A 24866-nucleotide genomic window follows, 5' to 3' on the forward strand; every position below is an offset into this window, starting at 1 on the left:
AAATTTCTCCTCACCCAGCGCTGGATGTCAAATAAGCAGTCTGATAATTTAGCAAGAGTGGAGGAGTTGCAAGAGGTGGTGGTGAGGTAGAGCTGGGTGTCGTCAGTGTACGTATGAAAACCAAAGGCATACCTTTGGATGATGTTGTCAACGGGCTGCATTTAGATGAGAAGGGGACCTATGATCAATCCTGGGGACACCAGAGCTAACGATGCAGGAGCAGGAAGAGAAATCATCGCAGAGAGGTGTTGGAGGAGCATGTTGTGGACAAACATACCAAAGGCTGCAAACAGGTTAAGGAGGACGAGGATAGTATGTTTACCTTTGTCACAGGGGATGCTAGTTAATTCTAACTTTGGTGGGAGCTGTTTTGGTAGGGCAGGGACAGAAACCTGGTTGAAGGGATTCTAACGTGGAGGTTTGGGAGTTCACAAGAGTGAATGCCATTTTTGCAACACTTACATCGCTGCGGTTATGGTCGACGTTTCTGGCATGTTTAAAGGATGGGATGTCTGCTGGAAGTGTATATCCAGTGGGAAGGAGGCTCCGGCCGACATCACGATACCGGTTCTGCAAAAGAAACATCACAGAGCCCAATTAGAGGGAGAAGTGTGTGATTTATTACAAACTCGAACTGAAATGCACTCTTACCTCACTCTGTAATTTATAGGCTTCTCTAGCTCTGTCCAGATCTATGGTCTTTGTGGTTGGAGCAACTGTACCTTTAATACTTGTCTCATATGTATTGTGGTACACAGCCTGAAAAATAGAGGGAGGAGAATTAATGGAACATATTTCTTTTTGAAACATACTTTAGTGACAAAGTATTGAAGACAACTATAGATGAGGTGCGCAAAAATATCTCCCTTCAAATATATTTATGTTGAGGAATATATATCTGTAAATATTTATTCATATGCAAATATACATGAATGAAATGTGTATTAACATATGCACAAGATTTGTGAACAATGTATGCATGTAAATATTCAAGTATGAGAAAATGTACTGCAGACAAGATTGAGGCCGACCCCCTCTTTAATGCTTCTTCCAGGCTAGGCATGCGATTATGTCAGTGGCTAGAACGTCATTGAGGTAGAGCATCACTGTGGGAAGTCCCTGGAGATGTTCGATGGTTGCTGGAAAATAGTGCAGACTGAAGTGATGCCACAAGGTGGTTGAGCACTGAAAGAGGTGATTGTGGATGTTTATTGCGGCAAATGTCTGGGACTCTTCGTCCAATTCTAGTTGCAGTTATGCATAACTAAGATCCCATTTTGAGTAGGTAAGGCCCCCCAATGCCAACGTGGCATAGAGGTCCTTGATCTGGGAAATCGGGTACCTGCCAACTTGGGCAGCCTGATTTATGGTTAATTTGTAGTCCCCACAAATTGTAATTGAACGATCCGGTTTGACAATGGGGACTATTGCCACTGTCCACTCAGGGAACAGCCCATCTTTTCTAATCTCTTAAACTCAGCTTCAACTTTCTGATTCAAGGCATACAGCACGGGCCTGGCTCAGAAGAACTTAGGCATCGAGTCCGGATTGACATAGATTTTGGCTTTGATGCCTTTGTTGCGGCCCAGTTCCTAGTGAAAAACTTCTTCATACTTTTTCAGGACATCTTGGAGGAAGCCAGTGGAAATTTTGAAACTTTCCAGCCAATTGACGCTAATTTTCTGGAACCAGCCTCTCCCGATCAGTCTGTGCCCTTCCACGACAACCAAGGGCAGATAGGCCTCTTGCTCTTTGTACGCCGCTGGTGAATTGGTGGTTCCAAGGATTTTAAAGGTTTCCCCAGTGTATTCGATCACTTTTCCCAATCTTATACTGGGTTCAGCCAGGACTTTCTTCCTGATATTAAGGTTATGAATCTCACAAACCAACTGGTTGCGCAACATGTCACTAAGCACCGTCCCGAACTCGTAATGTTCAGCGAGCTGGCGAGGCCTGGCTGTGAAAGTTCAGACGGACTCTCACTGCTGATTTAAATTTATAATGTTGGAAGATAATTGAGGGCGTGGGTTGAAGAATTCTTTGACCAATTTTACCACCTGGTCAAAGGTCTTCGAGTCGGGTGCCTCCAGGGATGTGGGGTTTCTAATTATATTTTCCGTTTGGGGCCAGCAAGCTGTCATAAGTATCATCTTCTGCTTGTCCTCATCCGTGATCTCGTTCACGGTAAAAAAATAGCGGAGCCGTCTGACGTACTGACTCCAATTCTCAGTCCCTTGGTCAAACGGTTCTAGTTTACGAATGACAGGCATTTTCACTCGTGGTTTAATGACACTTTCATTGGATCTTCTTTCCTTTCTCAACTGCCCCATCATCCACAACGTGCCATAGACTGCGATTGAAAACTTTTACCTTGTTCCCAATGTGGTGGCTCTAGACATACATTGGAGGCTTCCATTGGTTAACAAGGGGTGTATTGATAAAAGGCAAAGGTAGATAAGTAACAGGCACAGAACTCAATGTAACAGGTCTAATCATTTGGCTCCGAGGTTCACACTGCTTGAGGTCCTGCTCCTTCGGCCCTGCACAAATTCCCTATTGGCTGGAGTTTGCATGCTCCCTCACAATTGGCCCCAAGCCGGTCATGTGGTCCATAAAGCCTGCCCCCTTAAAGGGGCTGCGCTACCACAAAGGGTTATAAATTATAATCAAATTATTGCTGTTGTGTACAGAAGTGCCATTATATACCATAAGACCATAAGACGTAGGGGTAGAAGGAGGCCTTTCAGCCCATCGAACCTGCTCCACAATTCAAAGAGATCATCACTGATCTGATATCGTGATCCTCAACTACACTTTTCCACCTTATCCCCGTAACCATTGATTCCTTTACCTTTGAGATTAATGGAAATGAAAATTGCTTATTGTCACAGGTAGGCTTCAAATGAAGTTACTGTCGACAGCAGAGTTCTATGTCCAGAATTATGGAGGTATTACCATCCTTTTATAACTTATTTCACAAAATACTTACGTCGCTCAGTTGATGAGCATTGGTGACAGACTGCCGGTAGGTAGGAGTATCCATGACGGGTGTGAACTGGTTCCTTGCTGCCTCAGCCTTCACCTTGTACTGAATCTGTGGAGTCAATGAAAGTGGAAAATTCATCAAATGAGTCGCGGCAGATTTCTAAAAAGGCAGCAAGATGGAAAACTTAGATAAACAATTGCTGGATCATATAGAAGGAACAAGTCCTCCAAACATACGGCACTTTGAAGGTCATAGGATTTCTTAGCGTGAAGTATCTGCGGAGTGTCCCAGACATTGCATCCAATACCTTTAAGCCAGTTGAGGTCATCTTTGTACAGAACCTTGAAAGGAAACAAAGAAAAAATAATGAAGACTGGAGTTGATTGTTAGTTGTCACCCAATCCATTTCTGGCTCAGAAATTGGAAACTGGCAGTAGAAAAAGCATGAGAGGGGAGATCTTCAACCACAATTTACAACCAAGCTAACATCCTGAAAAAAAAAATGAAAATGAAAATCGCTTTATTGTCACGAGTAGGCTTCAATGAAGTTACTGTGAAAAGCCCCTAGTCCCCACATTCCAGCGCCTGTCCAGGGAGGCTGGTACGGGAATCGAACCGTGCTGCTGGCCTGCCTTGGTCTGCTTTAAAAGCCAGCGATTTAGCCCAGTGAGCTAAACCAGCTCCTCACCATCAAATTGATAGCAATTGTTGGAGGCCTGTGCACAAATGGCCTGGAACTTGTTGGGATGAGAAGGAGCAGAAATGCTCTTCTTTGCTCCTTCCCTCCCACCCAAAAAAATGTTGTTCAAACTTCTGCCCGAGACTGAGCAGCTGCCATCACTTTACACACCACCCTCCCCCATTTAGCCAAATCAAATCAAAATACTGCAGAAGCTGGAGATCCGAAAGAAAACCGACAGTGCTGGATAAAGAAAGTTGTAGTTGCTACCATTAATAAATATCAAGTCAAACAATGTTTATGGACTACATGGTAGCGCAGTGGTTAGCACTGTTGCTTCACAGCGCCAGGCACCCGTGTTCAATTCCCACTTGGGTTGCTGTCTGTGCGGAGTCTGCACGTTCTCCCCTTGTCTGTCCCTCCAATTGGTCTCTGTGACATTTCTTCCAGGTGCTCCGGTTTCCTCCCACAATTCCCGAATGATGTGCTTGTTAGATGAATTGAACATTCTGAATTCTCCCTCAGTGTAACCGAACAGGCACCGGAATGTAGCGACGAGGGGATTTTCACAGTAACTTCACTGCAGTGTTAATGTTAGCCTACTTGTGACAATAATAAAGATTATTATTATTACGTCAGCAAGTCTGGCAGCATCTATGGAGGGAAAAGCCGATTTAAAGTTTCGAGTCTGACATCGCTCTTCTTCAGAGCCGCCAGTAGTTCAAAAGAACTCTTCAGTTCCAAAGAATTGGATGCGAGAAGTTAACTCTGCCTCTCTTCCCACAGATGCTGCTTTTTTCAGTACTTTCTGCTTTTATTCCTCCCTACTGACTCAGCCCTTAAAGGTGATTTTAGACCCCCCCCCCCCTCCCCCCCCCCCCCCCCCCCCCCCCCCCCCCAGCTCATCAGTATGATGACCTGTCCATTCACACTTGTTGAGCAGTCAGTAACTCACCCAAATTAGGCTGGTGAGAGCAAAACCTGAGCCTCATGTCCTATGATGCTGGCTTTGGATGAATCAATGTGGACATTTGACCAATTTAATTCCTGGTCTGGGCAAAAGTTAAAAGTCACCTCAGTACATTATAAGGGCCCTTACTGTTGATTCTCTTTTTTCCCCTTTCTTTATTTTTTCTGTTATCATTTTGATCCATGGATGCTTAATGGACATGTATCTTTAAGTCGAGTAGGGGAAATGAAGAACTAAAAAGTTACAACACAGTACACTGTGCTAACTTTGGACGGCAGAACTCTTTTCCGCACCCGAGAGATCTCTAAGACTCGGTTCGATTGGATGGCTGTTGTCCAATGAATTGGCAAAAAGGCGGTATTCTACATAGAACATAGAACAGTACAGCACAGAACAGGCCCTTCGGCCCTCGATGTTGTGCCGAGCAATGATCACCCTACTTAAACCCACGTATCCACCCTATACCCGTAACCCAACAACCCCCCCTTTAACCCCCCTTCTGCCTGGTAATAGGCAGTTATTAGGTGCTGCCTGATTTTCAGAGAGCCAGGGGAAAGGCAGTTTGAATCCTGAACGCTCAGAGGAAAGGACCTGCTCTCTCTCCCTCCCTCGTGTTTTCTCGAGAATAGCTGCTGCATTTCTGAAATTGCAGAGACCTGAATAATCAACAATGAAAATCATTACACTTGGAAACAGATCTCAAACTGAAAGCCTAGATTGAAGATAGTTGTGCTAAAACAACCACCTGAACCGAAGGCTCTTATCCTTCTACTTTCATTATTATTTCATCCCCTTTTCTCACCTTTGTGTTTATCTGTCTTGTGTATGTCTGTCTGTAGAGGGTGATACAAGTTTAAGTGGGGGGGGGGGGGGGGTTAGGATTTAGATAATAGTTAACCTGTTGTATTTGCTGCATAGTTAATTATAGTTATTGTTATTAAGAAACTTAATTATGTTTACATTTACAAACCTGGTGACTGTAGTTATTGGGCAGCTAAGGGCCAAAGAATTTGGGTGTTTTTCTAAGAAATATTTATTAATTTAAATTATATTGCGACTCCGGGTCAAGTGGGACTGGAATTGACTGCGCACTAGCTCAAGGGGGTTGCACCAACATTAGGTCATGAACCTTAGAAACAGAAACAAAGGACACTGTCAAACTGCTTCTCTCCTGCTAGCATGCACTTCAGGCCATAGGATATAGTTCCAGAGGTACATTTTGTTCTCTGGTTGGGGGTGAGGATTAGACAGGAACAGTCTTCCTCTGGTGTCCACACTGAAGAGGCAGACCAAAGAAGTGTCTGCTCCTTTTTTGGGAGAATCTTGAATGAGCCAAATAAAAACAGATGGAAATGCAGCAATGTGTGCAATTTTCAGTAGAGGTTGACTTATGGAGGAGTAGAGAATAGGAACAGAAAGAGTACGTTTATGATTTGAGTTCCTGGTAAAGCAATGGAAGTAAAACATCAGCAAACATTTAGGGAGAAAAACAGATGCTGCAATTGTTACGTATTAAGTAACACTATTGGCTGGTGAAACGTCACGTGATACGCAGTGATGTCAGCGAAGTGCTTCGCGAGCTTTTGGGGAGTTCACCATCTTACCGTGTAGAAGCAACATCTCTTAATAATCTATGTTTTTACGAACTTAAAGCGTGGCACTTCATTTCTTTCTTTTTGCGACAACAACAAATATACAACAGCAATTGATTGATTGAGTGATTGATTCAATAGAGATGGAATTGCATGTGTAAGGTCTTTCTGGATGGTTAAATAAGGTTGGGGGGGTAGCTTGCTGGCAGGTGAATGAGCTTCCTCAGCCCCATTTATCCTGTGATCCTAGATGGTGAGGGATAGCAGAGTATTCATTCATAGGTTATCGCATCTCACCCCAAACCCGCCCTCACCTGACATCGACACATACACACACACACACACAAACATGCATGCACACAAACAAACACGCACGCACACAAACACGCACACACATACGCACGCACTCACACTGAAACACACACTTTGCAGCAACACAGTGAGCAGATCACTAGTCTCTGTGGCTGTCCCTTTCATAGTCTAGGATTCTGAGTTGAACGTTGCGAGAATGGCTGTGGTCAGCTTACTCAGTACAGATCAGGAGTCAAACCTAGTACGTTCTTTCTGGAATCAGTACCAAACTGTGCATGAGCTTTATCCATTGAACCATGTAGCAAGCTGCAAAGAAGATAGTAATTCGGCTCATTGGGCCTGTGACAGTAATTTGAAAGAGCTATTCAATTAGTTCAACCCCTTCCCCGTCTCTTTCCCCACAGCCCTACAATGTCATTTTCTTTTCAAGTACATATCCAATTTCCTTTTGGAAGTTACTGTTGAATCTGCTTCCACTGAATTTTTTGGTAAGATTCCAGTAAGGTTTTTTTTTTAGTATCACAAGATTCCAACTTCCAGTGTCAGATATTGTGTGTTTCAATGACAGAAAGCTACTATAACTGTCTAATTAGTGAAAATCAATATGATGTGAAAACCAACACTTACATCACTAATCTGGTCGCAGACTTTCTTGGCATGAATGTTAACCTGCAGGTCTGGCAGGCACGTCCATTCATGGAGGTATTTGCGATAGTCAATCTCGCTGACCTTGGCTTGAGTCTGTTTGGCCGTAACCACCTCCAACATATCTGGCATAATGTGTATTTTCATTTTGTTCTGTTCGTACGTTTCTCTGTACAGACGCTGCACAAAGCAAAACCCAAATAGGTTACACCCATTGAAATGACATCTCATTAAATTAAGTAAAATGCAGGAAAAACCAAAAGGTTTACGGATATTTTTTTCATTTCAATTAAATGTCCATCACGGCCTGTTACAAAGCAGACAACCTCCCTCTGCCATACATTTGTAATTTTCTAAAGTGATATGCTTAATATTGTAATATAAATAAATTCGTAAATTTGGAGTTAAGAAGCATACAAAATAATTATGGGTTGAAATGTAAAATGAAAGGGGTGGTCACATGACTTGTTTAAAGACAAAGAACAATGCATTTGGATGAAACTGAGACAGAAGGTGCCAAGTGGTTAGCACTGCTGCCTCACAGCGTCAGAGATCCAGGTTCGATTCCGGCCTTGGGCGACTGTCTGTGTGTAGTTCGCACATTCTTCCCGAGTCTGCGTGGGTTTTTTCCGGGTGCTCCGGTTTCCTCCCACAGTCCAAGGATATGCAGGTTAGGTGGATTGCCTCAGCTAAATTACCCCTAGGTGGGGCTACGAGGAGAGGGTGGGGGATTGGGCCTAGGTAGGATGCTCTTTCAGAGGGTAGGTGCAAACTCGATGGGCCGAATGACCTCTTTCTGCACTGTCGGGATTCTATGATTCTTCCTGTAATTATCAATGATTCTGGTCTGATATCACAGGCCATTGGGGAGGATGTAAACCTTCTCCTGCACATCTAAATTTGTATACAATTCTCAGCTCTCCATTTCATTTTTTGAAAACCTGCTTCAAGGGTGTTCAGTTAGAGCCAATCCTTGGAATGGCCAAGAACAACCTCTTTCGGACAACAGTGTCAACGCTGATCAGAGGAGGAATTCCGATCGTGCTTGAAGAAGATTGTAAACTATGCAGGCCTACTCACTCGGGATTCATGGTGTAATCCGAATACAACTTACATCAAGGTTCAACTTTCCAGTTTTCAGACAGTGCAAGGTGTATCGGTCATCCTCCACAGAGCGTGGCACAGTATAGAGAGCCTTGAACTTCTCATATTGTTCGCGATACTTCAACTGAAAGGTTGGAAACACACAGTTTGACCTCCACACACCAGAACAAAAAGCAAATAGCTAAATATAAAAACATGATCCTTTCTTATTGCTACCAGTGCCAGGTGTGTAGAAGCGTATATTCAGCTGCTTGGCCTTAACCATATTTGATTGCAATTCTCTACTTACTGGGCTATGAATGTGTTTCTGACTCTTGGCCAATGCTATCGAAAAGGCGTCTCCCGGCATTGTATAACCTGTTGCTTTCACCTTATCCCAGGCCAGTTTGTAAGCGTTCTAATAAAACAAAAGGTATATCATCATAAAAAAATAGATTAGCATTGTTTCAAATCCAAGATACAAGAGTTTAATGTTGGAAGTGTGTTAAATATTGCAGGAAAGAAAAGCTACAAATGTTCCTATGATTATGATTTAAGTAAAATTGAATATCGATAAAAGGCAATTTAATAAGGCAGCAAATACCAGCACACCCATCACATAGTGCTGCATGATGTTGTGCTTGATATCACAAGGATGCAAATATAAAGCCGCCATTAAATAAAGAAGAATGAGTGATTGGGAGCATGTCACTTGACTGCAAACAAAGTCTCTACCATATGCAAAAGCTTTGGATGATGCCATGAAATCTAAGAGTGTAACAACAGTAATTTGTCAAACTCAGCAAAGGCGTTGCATTTAATTTATCATTCTTCCACACTACTCTCTCTGTGTTAAAGTCTTTCCCCTCTAATTCCTCCCCCGGACTTTTAAATTGCCGGGCTCCTGGCCTACCTTGATTTTCCCTTTCTCCTTTAACCTACAAACTTACAAATACTCAGTTTCAGATTGCAGCTTCCTACTTTGCTTTGTGTGTCCTTCATTATTGGCCACCTGGTGGTGTCCGGTTCTTTGGGCTTCGGCCCTTTAGCCAGGTTTCTCAACATTATAATTATCTGTGTAAGGCTTTCCTACCCCACTCCTGCAGCTTAAGCTTTTGACTACCATCAGTAAACTACCTCAATCATATATTTCAGGGGAGGGTCGACAAGGGGGCATGGAGGTGGGATGTCTGATGGCTACGGGGGAAATGGTGGGAGGACAAAGACCTTACAATTACGGCACTTGAGCCATATATCTTCAATAGTAACATGTATGAGGGACAAAAGTTACAAGACACCTGTAGATAGAGATATGTCGTAATATTGAACCATATAGTCAGCAGTAATTGTTAGTGTGAGGTTGGTCTTGCGATAATATCAGTAACACAGCAATCATATCGCTCCAATCGCCTTACACATTAAGCATGGTTTCCTATATTCCTCCCTTTCTTCGACAACTCTCCTGGAGATTCTGGTTCATGCTGGTTTGCAGCTTCACGGGCACTAGCCTCCATATTTTACCAAGTAACCAGTATGGGAGTTGATGCAAGAGGCGTTTGCCCCTGTGGTGACATTGCCCCTTTAATACTTTCTTGAGAGTAACCGTGCAAAGAACTTACACTGCTATAGATAGTTTTAAGATCATTGGTCCTGTTGTGATCCAGAGTGTCTAAAATAGTTGTGTATTTGTCCTTGTTTCGTTCGTAGTGCTCTTTGTATTTAACCTGTAAGAACAAGAACCATCAGCCTTCTGTTAGTTAAAGATGACATAACTTGACAGACAGTGAGCTTAGATTAAAGAACATGGCATTAATTGCTATTCAACAGGCGAAGCAGAAGAGATCAAAACTGGGCTGGCAGAGGAACAAACTCCTCTTGGTCCCAAAGAACCAAAAGTGTAAAAAAGATACATGTCCCTTTTTGTGAGTAGCCACTGATGCTTCCTTCAAGGAACGCTGCATAGGTTACCAAACAATGCACAGGGCAAGCTTGTCTATTTGACAAAATTGGAAGCAAGCTCTAAGAAAAGTGCAAGGAGCCAACTTGCTAATGCAAAGAATCTGCCTGAATGGATAATAGAGTCAAAAATCCTTGTCCTGTTTAAAAATACTTGGATAAGCATTTAAACTGCTGTAATTTACAGGGCGGTGGACCAAGAACAAGAAAGTGGGATTAGGCTGGCTCGCTCTTTTTCAGCTGGCACAGACTTGACAAGTCGACTGGCCTCCTTCTGTACCATTAATTTTCTATGTTTCTATCTAAGCTTTCTTTCTGTCAAGCAGCCTGTGTATTAGAAAATCATGGACTTCCATTTTGGCAGCCACCAGATTCCTGACATGAAAGATTGTGCAGCAAAATTGGGCCCCGATTCTACTGGTTTAGCACAGTGGGCTAAATCGCTGGTTTGCAATACAGAACAAGGCCAGCAGCACAGGTTCAATTCCCGTACCAGCCTCCCCGAACAGGCGCTGGAATGTGGCAACTAGGGGCTTTTCACAGTAACTTAATTGAAGCCTACTCGTGCCAATAAGCGATTATTATTATTATTATACATTTTCACTCAAATAACAAGCAGGACGAGAGCCAATTTATTTTGTGGCAGAGTAACTGGGAGGACCTGATGCTTGTTCTGAAGGCTTAAGTTAAATAGATCCATTTTAACCCATGCTAAACTAGCAAGAGGAGGAAACACCATATCAATTTGGCATTAATGTTTATCCACCAGCCTCACGGACAGTAACCTGCCTGATTATCTTGGAGGACACATAGATTTACATAGATTTACATAGAATTTACAGTGCAGAAGGAGGCCATTCGGCCCATCGAGTCTGCACCGGCTCCTGGAAAGAGCACCCTACCCAAGGTTAACACCTCTACCCTATCCCCATAACCCAGTAACCCCACCCAACACAAAGGGCAATTTTGGACACTAAGGGCAATTTATCATGTCCAATCCACCTAACCTGCACATCTTTGGACTTTGGACTGTGGGAGGAAACCGGAGCACCCGGAGGAAACCCACGCACACACGGGGAGGATGTGCAGACTCCGCACAGACAGTGACCCAAGCCGGAATCGAACCTGGGACCCTGGAGCTGTGAAGCGATTGTGCTATCCACAATGCTACCGTGCTGCCCCATTGAAAGAGTTCTCAGATATTTGTGATCTTGAACGTTAAAGTCAAAACTATTCTCGGTTCTCGGAATGATAGCTGTTAAATACTTACATCACTTAACTGAAGGCCACTCTGGACGGCTGTGACATAGACTGGTGTATCTGTGACTACAGTGTAGTTCTCAAAATTCTTCTTTCCACCAGTTCTATATTGGATCTGCAAAAAAGCAAATGTCCTAAGTTAATCAAATTCAGGAAACAGGCATCTTCCTGGACATTGCTTTTGACAAGCTGAGGATTGCTGGTCTGATTCGACAATGGAAAATACTACTAATTTCAATATTCAATTCACATGTTGCCTTTTAGAAAATACTTTTTCATATGGTTTTGTCCTGTGTTTAAGATTGCATAAAGTTCCTAATAACTGCTTCCTTATTTACCTGCTTCCCTTCCTTTCCTTCCGGTCAGCCATGAGCGAATGGCGGAGCAGGCTCGATGGGCCAAATGTCCTTGTTCTTCTCCTATATATCTTATGAACTTAATATCCTTGGCTGAAATTAGGTACTCAGAATTTGACAAAAAGACTGCCCCTGTGGCAGCAGTTAGTGGCTCTGACCTTTTGTATACTAATCCTCTCTTCTCTACCAGTTATCAATCTATGCAACTAAATTAATGATTCTATGTACAATGTGTATAAATATGTGCCATGTGAAGTAATGTGATTTTGTTACAAGGTGCTATATAAGTAAGTTCTAGTGCATACCCAAAGGCAGTGGCACAGTGGTGTTGTCACTGGACTAATAAGCCAGATACCCAGGGTAATGCTCTGTGGACCTTGGTTCAAATCCCACCACAGCAGATGATGCAATTTAAATTCAACAACGAAAAAGATGGAATTAAAAATCCAAGGATGACCATGAAACCATTGTCGAAAAAAATGGTCCACTTTAGGGAAGGAATCTGTCTCCGTGTGACTACAGACCCCCCAACAATGTGGTTGACTCTGAAATGGCTGAGCAAGCCATTCAGTTCAAGGGCAATTAGGAATGGGCAATACATGTTGGCCCAGTCATGTGACACCCACGTCTTGTGAATGAATGGGAAAAAAGGAGGCTCCTATAGACCTTGAATTCAAAATCCAGTTCAAAAAGGTAATGGCAAAAGAATGTTAAGTAAGAATACCATTCTGTTTGAAGTTCTTTAAATAACATACAAATATGAATGTTCCTGGTTGTAGTTTTGCTGAACTGAACTTGATTTATGCTGCCACAGGTTTACCCGTATTCTGGCATTCACTTTATCAAATGTGAAAGAATAGTTGCTAAGCAGTTAAATATGCCTTACTTCGCTCTGTAGGTCATAGGACTGTTTGGCTCGTAGTATTTCCGGAGTGTCCCAGGCATAACAGCCCAAGCCCTTCAGCCAGTTTAGGTCATCCTTGTAGACAAACTGTAAGACAGAAAAATAAAGTCAGCAGAAGTTGAAGTGTCCTCTGACGGGCTCTTTTTAATTGTACTGATACCAGCCATTGAAAGAGTCAAAGAGCAGTAGTGCATGGCCAGGCATGGTGGCTCAGTGGTTAGCCTCACAACGCCAGTTCAATTCCGGCCTTGGGTGATTGTCTGTATGGTGTTTGTACGTTCTCCGTGTCTGCATGGGTTTCCTCCGGATGCTCCGGTTTCCTCCCACAATGCGCAGGTTAGGTGGATTGGCCGTGCTATATTTCCCCTTAGTCCAGGGATGTGCAGATTAGATTACTGGGTTATGGGTATAGGGCGGGGTGAACATGGGTAGAGTGCACATTTGAAGGGACGGTGCAGACTCGATAGGCCGAATGGCCTCCTTCCGCATTGTAGGGATTCTATGGTCCAATATAATTTATCCTGGAAAGAGAATTTTCAAGGATGTTGATCTCCTCTGAAATATCTGGGACACAAATGCCAAATTCAAACCGTAGCAAGAATTCTAATAGTTACTCAGAGATAAAGGTGAATGGGAGCAACGTAATAATATCATGGCCGTGCATGAAGTACATGGATTAACCTGTTTCATTTTAATTGGGCGTCTCAACAGTAAATTATTATTGTTATTAAATGGTGCTGCTAAAAAACAGCTGGTTTGCACGTTCCACAGAAAAACATGGTTCTCTCCAGCAAGGGCTGTCTGAATTCAGCCGCGGATGAGCGACGTGAACCTGCTCATTGCACTCTATAATCTATTTTGCTTAACACCAAATATCAAAGTATTTGGTGTTGGTCATTCTGCTCCCCATTTATCGGAGGATATAGTTTTGCATGGCTTTCAATGTTCATTCAAATTACTTTTTGGGATTGCTGTTGGCCCAAAGTGAATATCTACAAGAATGGTGACAGGCACAGATTCCAGCACAGATCCTTCACTTACAAACAGTAATCCACGTCACTCTCTCTCTCTCTCTCTCTCTCTCTCTCTCTCTCTCTCTCTCTCTCTCTCCTTTAGCGCCCCCCATTCACGGTTAAGACGAGTGTAAATATTAAATTTAAACGTACATCACTTAAAATCTCTTGAGCTTTCTTAGCATGAATCACATCATGCTCATCAGGAAGGCAGGTCCAGTGATGAAGGTAGGTGCGGTATTCAATATCGCTGAGGATATGCTGGCATTTCTTTGCCACAATATTACTGATCATGTCATTGGGGATGTGAACTGTACACTTTGTATCTTCATAACTCCTCCTGTAATCCATCTAAGAAAGGAAACAATAATAATGTCAAATACATTTAAGCTCCAAAGACCGCTGGCGATCATGTTAGGATTTTTTTTTTTAAAATCCGCAGCAGGCGAAAAGTCTTCCTAAAATCCATAAAATATTATTTCCAACCATCGTACAATATAATCTACTCACTTAGCTCAATAGTGTGCAAGGATCTCAAATGTACACTTTCAGTTGATGGGATGAGGTCATTCTGGAGAATGTGTGATGTCATGGATGTTATCCACATCTGTCACCATGTGATATGTTGCTCTAGGTATCATCCAGAACATGCATCACAACGTATAACCAAGAGGAAGAGACCGAGAGCTGACAGGTAGACAATCTCCAATATTGCAGGTGTACACAGGATGGGGATGCCGAATGAAAACCTCCCATCTGATCTTTCACGGTATGTGGCCAGTATTTTTCTAATTTCCCTTGAACAGAGTGACACATCGCGGTGGGTCTGGAGTCACATGTTGGCCAGAACAAGTAACAGTGGCTGATTTCCTCAAGGATATTAAGGAACCAAATGGTTTTTGCGACAAGTGACCATGGTTTCATGGGCATCATTAGTGGTAGTAGTGGGTTCGGAATTAGGAGGATAGTCGAATGGTAAAAGGAGTGGGGTGGTAGTTAGGGCTGGGACGTGAGTGGGGTACTTATATGGGAGCGAGGATGGAGCTGGTGGGTTAATAAGGGGATAGTCTGCAATATGGGTAGTGGTGGGTGAGAGAATTACATGGGTGGACGGGTGGTCAGGGGTGGGAGTAGTTGGGGTTTGGCGGATTAGTCAAGGGTGTCGAGGGGCAGTTGGATAGTCTGGAGAAAGTCAGTGTTCTAATGGGGTTCGGGTCGGGGAGGGGGAGGGGGGTAGGGGTGGGGGACTGAGATTAATAAATTACCCAGGAGTTGGAACAGGTTTTAATCCTTCTTACTTTTCCTGGTAACTATTCTGTAAAGAGAATTGGCACCATCCGAAATCTCCAACTTTGATTGGGACTTTCGGATTGGTCGAGTGCAGGGTAATTATCCAATGGAAGTTGACACTTCCTGGCCAATTCCCATGCAGTGCTTCCAGAGAGGGATTGGTGGGTTTGCCAGCTCATCTTCCGCATTACCTCTGGGGTAGACCCTTCAGACAATGGTCAATGGGCTAATGTCTGAATTCCTCTGAAACCCCATAATGACTAGACAAAGAATTGTTAAATCACAGGTGCGTAGGAACAGGAATTGAGTCCGTTTGCTTATTCAAATAGATTGTGAGATCAGGATCTTATCTGAACAGTGTGCTTTAAGTAACTTCACTTCCCAGGTATGATTTCCTGTACCCTCATATCCTGATGGAACAAAAATCAAGGACGGAATTTTCCAGTCCAAATTCCCGTCAAAGTCATTTGGACATTTGACTGGGTCCAAATTGGTGGGTTCTGCCTGAAATGATGCTCGCTGCTGGTGAGACGAGGATACTCCTGGCCCAAGAGTGTTGTGGTGCATAAATGGAAAATCCCATCCTTGCTTTTTGGAATAAGCTTGCAAAGAACACTTGTATTTCTGACTTGTAACAGTGAAATATTGGGTGAGAGAACATAAGAACTAGGAGCAGGAGTAGGCCATCTGGCCCCTCGAGCCTGCTCCACCATTCCATGAAATCAAGGCTGATCTTTTGTGGACTCAGCTCCACTTTCCGGCCCGAACACCATAACCCTTAATCCCTTTATTCTTCAAAAAACTATCTATCTTTATCTTAAAAACATTGAATGAAGGAGCCTCAACTGCTTCACTGACCAAGGAATTCCATAGATTCACAACCCTTTGGGTGAAGAAGTTCCTCCTAAACTCAGTCCTAAATCTACTTCCCCTTATTTTGAGGCTATGCCCCCTAGTTCTGCTTTCACTTGCCAGTGGAAACAACCTGCTCGCATCTATCCTATCTATTCCCTTCATAATTTTATATGTTTCTATAAGATCCCCCCTCTTCCATCTAAATTCCAACGAGTACAGTCCCAGTCTACTCAACCTCTTCTTGTAATCCAACCCCTTCAGCTCTGGGATTAACCTCGTGAATCTCCTCTGCACACCCTCCAGCGCCAGTATGTCCTTTCTCAAGTAAGGAGACCAAAACTGGACACAATACTCCAGGTGTGGCCTCACTAACACCTTATACAATTGCAGCATACCCTCCCTCGTCTTAAACTCCATCCCTCGAGCAATGAAGGACAAAATTCCATTTGCCTTCTTAATCACCTGTTGCACCTGTAAACCAACTTTCTGTGACTCATGCACTAGCACACCCAGGTCTCTCTGCATTGCAGCATGCTTTAATATTTTATCATTTATATAATAATCCCGTTTGCTGTTATTCCTACCAAAACGGATAACCTCACATTTGTCAACATTGTATTCCATCTGCCAGACCCTAGCCCATTCACTTAACCTATCCAAATCCCTCTGCAGACTTCCAGTATCCTCTGCACTTTTCGCTTTACCACTCATCTTAGTGTCATCTGCAAACTTGGACACATTGCCCTTGATCCCCAACTCCAAATCATCTATGTAAATTGTGAACAATTGTGGGCCCAACACGGATCCCTGAGGGACACCACTAGCTACTGTTTGCCAACCAGAGAAACACCTATTAATCCCCACGTAACCGAATGATAATACAATAGGCTGGATTCTCCGATTTTGAGGCAGTCAGGAGGAAGTGTCTAGTCTTACGATGAAAAGGTCAGCGCCACCCCCACACCAATGGGGGGGCTAGTAGTCGCGCCACATAACACCCCTGGCGTTCCCAACAGAAACAGCCGCAGAATTGGCGGTTCCATGCGCGCGCATGCACACGGCGACGACCTGCAGCAGTCACGCCGTACAACATGGCGCTGGCTTCACGTGGACCCGGCCTGGCAGATAGTGCCCCCCTGTAACCCCCGTCGTCACTCCTAGGCCACCCCCCACCAGTCACCCAAGACCCCGCCAAAGCACCCCCTCCCCCCTGGCCAACGAATAGGCTACCCCCAACTGTGGCGGCGCTGGGCACAGTCCGCAGCCACCAGGCGAGGTTGACGAAAACACAAAGCTCATGTGTCCCACCTGGGACAGAGCATCGGGGGAGGGCCTTCAGGTGACGTCCTGAGGCCGTCCCAACGCCGTGCGGCGTACTCACCGATGATGGTGTTTTGGAGGGGCCAGAGCATCCGAAAAACAGGCGCCACCCCCGATTTCAGCGCTGGCAAGCGGAGAATCCCGCCCAATGTCTTTGAGTATTAAAGAAGTTAACGATATCTAAGTAGCACCTACCATGTTCCTCATTTTATCCATAGCCATTGCATGGATTATTGCAGGGAAGTCCTTGATGTCTCCTCCTGCCAGGTAATGTCCCTTAAGCTTTTCATACAATTCCTTGTACTTCAGCTGGAAATCAGATGTATGTTTAAATTAGTAATCATGCCTGCTGAATGAATGCCACAGTCAATTAAAAAAATGCCAAAGAAGATAGAATTATTCTCTACTTACATTACTGCTTACGTTGTCAGCATGCTTGGCAACGACCAAAGGCAGATAGTCTGGGGGCAAGCTGTATCCTAAAGCTTTATTTTTCTCCCAGTTATCCTTATAAAATTTCTGTCGGGTACAAAGCCACAAACAAGAGAGTTAGATAACAACCAAATCAATTTGAATGGCCTCTTCCAACAAATGGGGTGCTTAGTCCTTGATAACACTTAATTAAATGGTGCAAGAGCAATTTAATAAACAGCAACAAGATTTGCAATCAGTAAATTATGCTTTCCAATTGGAACACGTGAAGGCTCACCTCACTGACATGCTTTGCCATTTCCCTCGAGTGAGCAAGTTGGGGTGTGTCGGCGGCACCGATATACTTGCCCTTGTCAAGGTTAAAGGTCTCTTTGTACTTCATCTGATAAAAAAAATAAAATCAGCAACCTTATTAAAATCAAGGCACTAAAGAAAAAGCTCCAATGAAAAACGTATGAGGCACCAGCAAACCAAGAGTAAAATCACCAATGTAGACAATGTAATCCAAAGCCCAGAAGCATGAAGGATCAGCAACATCACTCATTCACTTCACAAACTCACCATGAAGGATCAGAAACATCACTCATTCACTTCACAAACTCACCATGAAGGATCAGCAACATCACTCATTCACTTCAGAAACTCACCATGAAGGATCAGCAACATCACTCATTCACTTCACAAACTCACCATGGAGTGATCAGCAACATCACTCATTCACTTCACAAACTCGCCATGAAGGATCAGCAACATCACTCATTCACTTCACAAACTCACCATGGGGTGATCAGAAACATCACTCATTCACTTCACAAACTCACCATGAAGGATCAGCAACATCACTCATTCACTTCACAAACTCACCATGGAGTGATCAGCAACATCACTCATTCACTTCACAAACTCACCATGGAGTGATCAGCAACATCACTCATTCACTTCACAAACTCACCATGAAGGATCAGCAACATCACTCATTCACTTCACAAACTCACCATGGAGTGATCAGCAACATCACTCATTCACTTCACAAACTCACCATGGAGTGATCAGCAACATCACTCATTCACTTCACAAACTCACCATGGAGTGATCAGCAACATCACTCATTCACTTCACAAACTCACCATGGAGTGATCAGCAACATCACTCATTCACTTCACAAACTCACCATGAAGGATCAGCAACATCACTCATTCACTTCACAAACTCACCATGAAGGATCAGCAACATCACTCATTCACTTCACAAACTCACCATGGAGTGATCAGCAATATCCTGTAGATAATTCTCAAACTACTCAAGACCCCTAAACAGCTTGAGTGAGCACATCAAAGTGAGCATTTTACAAACCAAAATTGTCTAATAGAGTATCATAGGAACATATTGTTATAAATACTTCATTCATTGTTGATTGTATTATTTTAGAAGTATTTTATACTTATGGGAAAATTAGGGTTTATCTGTAAAAAATGTGAATAAAACAGCATGACGACAATTACACTTGAACGGTTGGAGCCATGTTGATCTGAGTGGTTAACAGGTAGAAAGGTAAGGTCCTGAATCGGCAGGTGGTCTTAGTTAGCTGGAGAACTGGGGACATGTTGTCTACATTGTTTGCTAAGAAATGCATTCCAGATAGTTGTTTACTTCTGGGATTTAAAGCTACAATTGATTTAAAAGCATGCAATGAGCCCTGGAAGGCGGCGTTGTCATAGCAAAGAGTCGAGTTGAGGGACGTTCCAGTATTACAATTTACCTGTATGTTTGGTGGGAGAGTAAATGTTCTGCAGCGGGGGAAAAGGCACAACCAAAAATGTGCTGCTGTGAGCAAAGGTGTGGTGTTAGCTGGCTCTGTGTAGTTGAGGCTCAGCAGTTCTGGGGAGCTGGGAAGGATGCAGGAGGTTACCGTTTCCATTCTGGAAAGGCTAAGGGCTCAGATGAAGTCCTGGGGGACATTTATTGCTTGGGGTAGCTGCAGAGATTGGAGTTTTTGTGAAATCCAAGGGCAGTGCCAGCCCAATGAAACTAGACAACTATTAAAGAGTTAAAATAGCACCAGTAAGTAGAGGCTAGAATGCAGACTCGGAAATCCAGGGGAACTGATCCTCAGGAGTCAAGTTTGAAACCCTAGGAGGTGTGCATTCATTGAGCTGGTCTGAGTTGGAGAAGCTTTTTGGGAATTCACAGGCTTAATCGTCTACAAGTTTGGTTCACTCAGTGTTTACTGATGTCTGGGTAGGTTGCTGAGAAATCCATGGGATCTGTTTTGGTCACATTTTCAATTCATTGTACAGTGTGTGTGCTCGACCATCATTTGGCTGTTAATTTGCATGTACACCATATTAACCCTGAATGTTAGCATATGAGATAGATAGTGTAAATTGTTTTAGCTTTTTGACCTTGAACAGTCAAGTTTATTTTTTGTTTGTTTAAAACCTGTGGTATATTGTGCCTTTTTTCTATGAGCCAGTGTCTCGAATCTTATACTTTTTTGCACTTCAAACAACACGTTGTTAGCCCCTAACCTGGACCTTACCAAACACTTGGAGGTCTGATCTAGGATCATAAAAATATGAACAAGAGGAGGTAATTCAGCTCATCAACATTGCTTCATCAGCTAATAGGATCATGGTTGCTTTAAATCCTTTTACTATTTGCTCCATATCTCGTGATATCCTTCCCTATATCTCGGTCTTGACAGATTTGGGGGAGGGGATTATATATTTCAAATATCTCTTGCTTCCTGATTTCTTCCTAAAGAATTAGCCATGTGGATTAAATGAGATCAACTTAAGCTATGTATTTAAATAATACATTATATTTCAAGAATGCAGGAATATTTAAGAATTTAAATTTGTTGATCATGAAATTAAAATATGATTTTTAGCTGCAGAATCTACTTTCAGTAAAAAAACACGAACATATCAAATTAATAGGCAGAAAAAGACCAATTGGTTACTCAAGTCTTTAACAAAATACAAGATACTCTGGACAGTATTTTTACATAATTTGTCAAAATGTCAGACTCTGACTGAATAATCGGCGTGTAACTCTGCAGGTGCATAGCCCAGTTTTCAGAACAGATTTTCTGACAAAGAAAATCATGGGGGGGGGGGCGAGGTTTCCATCAGTCTGGTGGGGCAAAGTCTGATAGAGCCTGCAAGGGGCTGGTTTAGCACCAGGAGCTGGTTTAGCACAGTGAGCTGAACAGCTGCCTTGTAATGCAGAACAAGACCAGCAGCGTGGGTTCAATTCCCGTACAGGCCTCCCCGAACAGGCGCCGGAATGTGGCGACTAGGGGCTTTTCACAGCAACTTCATTGAAGCCTACTTGTGACAATAAGCGATTATTATTAAGGCTGGTTCCACCGAGATTGTGGCACCATCTATAAAAGGTGTCCTGATCAACAGAGAGTTGAAACTTCCTCCAGCACTGCACCGCACTCCCCCTCCTATCCCTACCAGCCACCACCACCCCACCTTACTCCACCACAAAATCATCGGGGATTCTCTCTCACCACGGCCAACAGCCACCGTGCAGTACCGCTGGCACTCCCCCCGCGACTCAATGTCAGGTGCCCCTCACTACAGTACCATCCTGTGCGGCAGTGCCAGACATGTCCCTCTCCTCCCAGGGGTCATACTTACCTTGCTGCCCCCAGTTGGAACCCTTCGACTGTTTCCCGTTCTCTCGGATGGTGTGAACCTTGCTGATGTGATGTCACGACAGCGAGGTTTCAACATTTTTGCCGGGGTTGGGGGGGGGGATCATGTGGCGGGGATGCCCTTAATAATATTAAAATGTATTGAGACGTATTACATAACGTCACCAACGAGGGGCTGGGAAAATCAGGAAACGCGATCTTGCCGGTGAGGATCGCATTTCTTGATCTTTGCGATATTTTGCACCTGGGTCGCCGTTCTCGTGGATGGCTCACACAAAATCGTCCCCATGGACATTCCTGTTCCTGCCACGTGGCAGTTCCAAAATGAATTAGGCAATCATTATAACATTTCTAAGAGACACTTACATCACTCAAGTTGTTTGTATTTATCTTGGCCTGCACCACCTCTGGCAGGTCAGTAATTGAGGTAAAGTTGGCAAAGTTGGCGATAGCATTCTCTTTATATGCCCTCTGAAAATGAACAAAAGGACAGAAGATATCAAGCGTGTGATGCAAATGAAAAGATTGAAAAATCCTGAAGTAAAGCATGAGCCGCCAAAATGTACAGGAAAAGGTATACTTACTTCATTTAATATCGCCTGTGCATTTTGCACTTTTTTATGCTCAATTGAATCCAGGGGAATCCAACCACAACCACGCACCCATTCAAGATCTGACTTATACACATACTAAAAAAAAAAGAATGCTGTATGAGAACAAGGGTAAAGTTAAACCTAGCAAAAGTGAAGTGAGACATATTCTGGCTCCCTCAATTCCTCTACTCTGCAGGTTCTTAGAACGGCCATTAGACTAATTAATTGCGCATTGACTGTTGGTGACAGAGAAACATGGAAACAGAAAATTTGAGTGGAGTCGGCCATTCAGCTCATATGGCCTGCTCCGCCATTCAATATGATCATGGTTGATCCTCTATTTCAACACTATACTCCCACTCTCTCTCCTTGATCCCTATAGGGTCTTGGAATCTATTCCTTTCCTAAATATATTCAATCTTCTGTGGTAGAGAATTCCACGGTTTACCACTCTCTGAATTGAAGAGGTTTCTCCTCATCTCAGTCCTAAATGGTCTACCCCGTATCCTGAGTCTGTGACCTCAGTTCTAGAACCCCCAGCCAGTGGAAACATATATTCCCTACAGTGCAGAAGGGGGCCATTCGACCCATTGACTGCGCACCGACTCTCCGAAAGAACACCCCACCTAGGCCCACTCCCTCACCCTATCCCCATAACCCTGTAACCCCACCTAACCTTTGGACATTAAGGGGCAATTTAGCACAGCCAATCCAACTAACCCACACATCTTTGGACTGTGGGAGGAAGCCGGAGGACCTGGAGGAAACCAATGCAGACACGGGGAGAATGTGCAAACTCCATACAGTCATCCAAAGCCAGAATTGAACGCGAGTCCCTGGCGCTGTGAGGCAGCAGTGCCAAACACTGAGCCACCATGCCGAGCTAAACATCTCTGTATCCAATCCCTCCAGCCCTGTCAGAAGTTTAGAAGTATCAATGAGATCCACTCTCATTCTTCTAAACTCCACTGAACACAGGCCTAGCCTTCCCAATCTCTCTTCTTTCGATTTGCCTGCCATCCCAAGAATCAGGGATGCCAGGCTACCAGGCTACACCTTACATTACCCCAAATAATAATTCAACAGGACAGGGTTAACAGAGGCTGCGTAGATGCCCAGAGTAAATGGGGAAGGTCCCAAAGGAATGCTAGTGTCCAGCATGGATCATTAAACATTGGCAGGGTAAAAGACTAAATGGTCTAATACTCACATCACTCTGCAGATCATAGGCCTTCTTTGCCTGGATCACATCATTCTGGTCTGGAAGGCAGGTCCACTCATGTAGGTAATGTCTGTAGTCAATATCGCTGACCAGGGTCTGGCATTTCCTGGCTGACAGGATGTCCAGCATGTCGACTGGCACGTTGATCTTGGCCTTATGTTTCTCAAATTCCTTCTTGTACTCCCTGTCGCTCTGCATCTTGCCTAAATGCATGCACCAAACCATTTTGGGATAGTCATAGATGTCATGGCAACCAACGTGATGGCCAAGCTGCTTGACATACTCGGCTTTATATTTCAGCTGACAAAAAAAAACACAACAAGGAGTAACCAATTAGCTCACAGGACAATCAGATGAGGAAAAGAGCAACTAAAATAGAAATGAGTAATCAGGAATAATTTATAAAACATGCTTCATAAGTTTGCTAGCAACATTATTTAATTTTTTTAAACAGATAAATTATGACAGCTTGGGAATTCCAATAACAGAAAGAGCCAATTCCATTGGACATGTCTCTCAATGAACTGAACAAAATTGTAACCTTAGCCGGAGGACATCACTCCATGGTGCAGCGGGTTGACTCTCTCACCATTACATCTTTTCAACAGACTATTATGCAACTTGTCTCTGAGGTACTGGTGTTGTTAGGTAATGAACTTGTAGCGTCACTGTTCTGACAAGACCCACCTCACTTTGTTTGTCTTGTGATGACTTGGCGTGTCCGATTGATAATGCATCGACTGGCATATTGTAACCAGTGGCTTTTAGCTTTTCCCAACCATCCTTGTATAATTTCTAAATGGAGGGAACACAATGCAAGTTATTAGAAAGATGGTGACACAAATCAGTTGTGATTAATGCATAACTAACATGGAATACATGGGTCAGGATTATCCTTAGAATCTGTGTTCTACAGAGGGGAATGAATTAGAGCAGTTTTGTATTTGCATGTTGGGGGTCAACAAAAAGCCTCAAGCTCTGGGATCAAGTGAAAATGTTCAAATTACCTGGTGTAACGTGTTAAACAGCTGTTAACATATCTACAACCTATCTGAACTGTTCTACCTCGGGGCCTTTAACTCCACAGCCGATGCTGTGACATGAGCAACCCCTGATTTTGTTAAAACGAAAGGAATAAAAAAACCATTTCACAGCAATGTTACAGGTTAGCGAGTGTCATATGTTATTGCTGATGAAGCACCGTGACTTGTGGATGCAACAGGATATGGTCAATTTCTATTGAGCATTTGGCACAAACACTGATGAATAACCTTTTACCTTCGGGCCTCCGGAGTTGCGTGAGGAGTTTTTGGAAATCGTTAATTCTAGGTGCACTGTGTGGGAAACACCAATACTGGGGAGTCATGGATTTAAGATAGTCATGAACAAATGTAACCAGGAACTCACGAGAGGCTTCATTTTCCGGAGAGTGTCGAGAATATGGAATTTACTTTCATATGGAGCAGTTGAGGTGATTAATATTGATGCTTTTAAGAGTAAACTAACTAACTACAGTAAGGTGGGAAGAATGGGAGTATGTGCTGATAGGTCTATATGAAATTGGGTGGGGGAAAGCTCATACGGAGCATAAATACTGGTTGAGATCAGTTGAGACAAATGGCCTGTCTTTTGCTGTAAATTCTTAGAGACTGAATGGCTGCTTTGATTAATTTCCAGAAACAAAATTGCATTCACTGAAAGTGATATTTACAACGTAAAATGGGAGTTCCT

At 43.4% G+C, this 24866-nt stretch overlaps 1 protein-coding gene across 12 annotated transcripts in view; it reads right to left on the reverse strand.

Moving 5' to 3' along the window:
• The window catches only part of neb (nebulin), a 361584-nt gene that overhangs the window by 121258 nt on the left and 215460 nt on the right, over positions 1–24866 (reverse strand). For all 12 annotated transcript variants that reach the window (XM_038790010.1, XM_038790016.1, XM_038790008.1 and 9 more), the window contains 18 exons: positions 23823–23930; positions 23124–23435; positions 21905–22009; positions 21687–21791; positions 17931–18035; positions 17633–17740; positions 17417–17530; positions 13910–14107; positions 12726–12830; positions 11494–11598; positions 9887–9991; positions 8578–8685; positions 8299–8412; positions 7167–7364; positions 3223–3327; positions 2990–3094; positions 652–759; positions 463–570 (listed from right to left, as the gene is read on the reverse strand). In XM_038790010.1, coding sequence (XP_038645938.1) covers positions 463–570; positions 652–759; positions 2990–3094; positions 3223–3327; positions 7167–7364; positions 8299–8412; positions 8578–8685; positions 9887–9991; positions 11494–11598; positions 12726–12830; positions 13910–14107; positions 17417–17530; positions 17633–17740; positions 17931–18035; positions 21687–21791; positions 21905–22009; positions 23124–23435; positions 23823–23930 — 2316 coding nt within the window. The remainder of the gene's footprint in view (positions 1–462; positions 571–651; positions 760–2989; positions 3095–3222; positions 3328–7166; positions 7365–8298; positions 8413–8577; positions 8686–9886; positions 9992–11493; positions 11599–12725; positions 12831–13909; positions 14108–17416; positions 17531–17632; positions 17741–17930; positions 18036–21686; positions 21792–21904; positions 22010–23123; positions 23436–23822; positions 23931–24866) is intronic.

This window comes from Scyliorhinus canicula, chromosome 2 (genome assembly GCF_902713615.1).
Source record: "Scyliorhinus canicula chromosome 2, sScyCan1.1, whole genome shotgun sequence".
Lineage (NCBI taxonomy): Eukaryota > Metazoa > Chordata > Chondrichthyes > Carcharhiniformes > Scyliorhinidae > Scyliorhinus > Scyliorhinus canicula.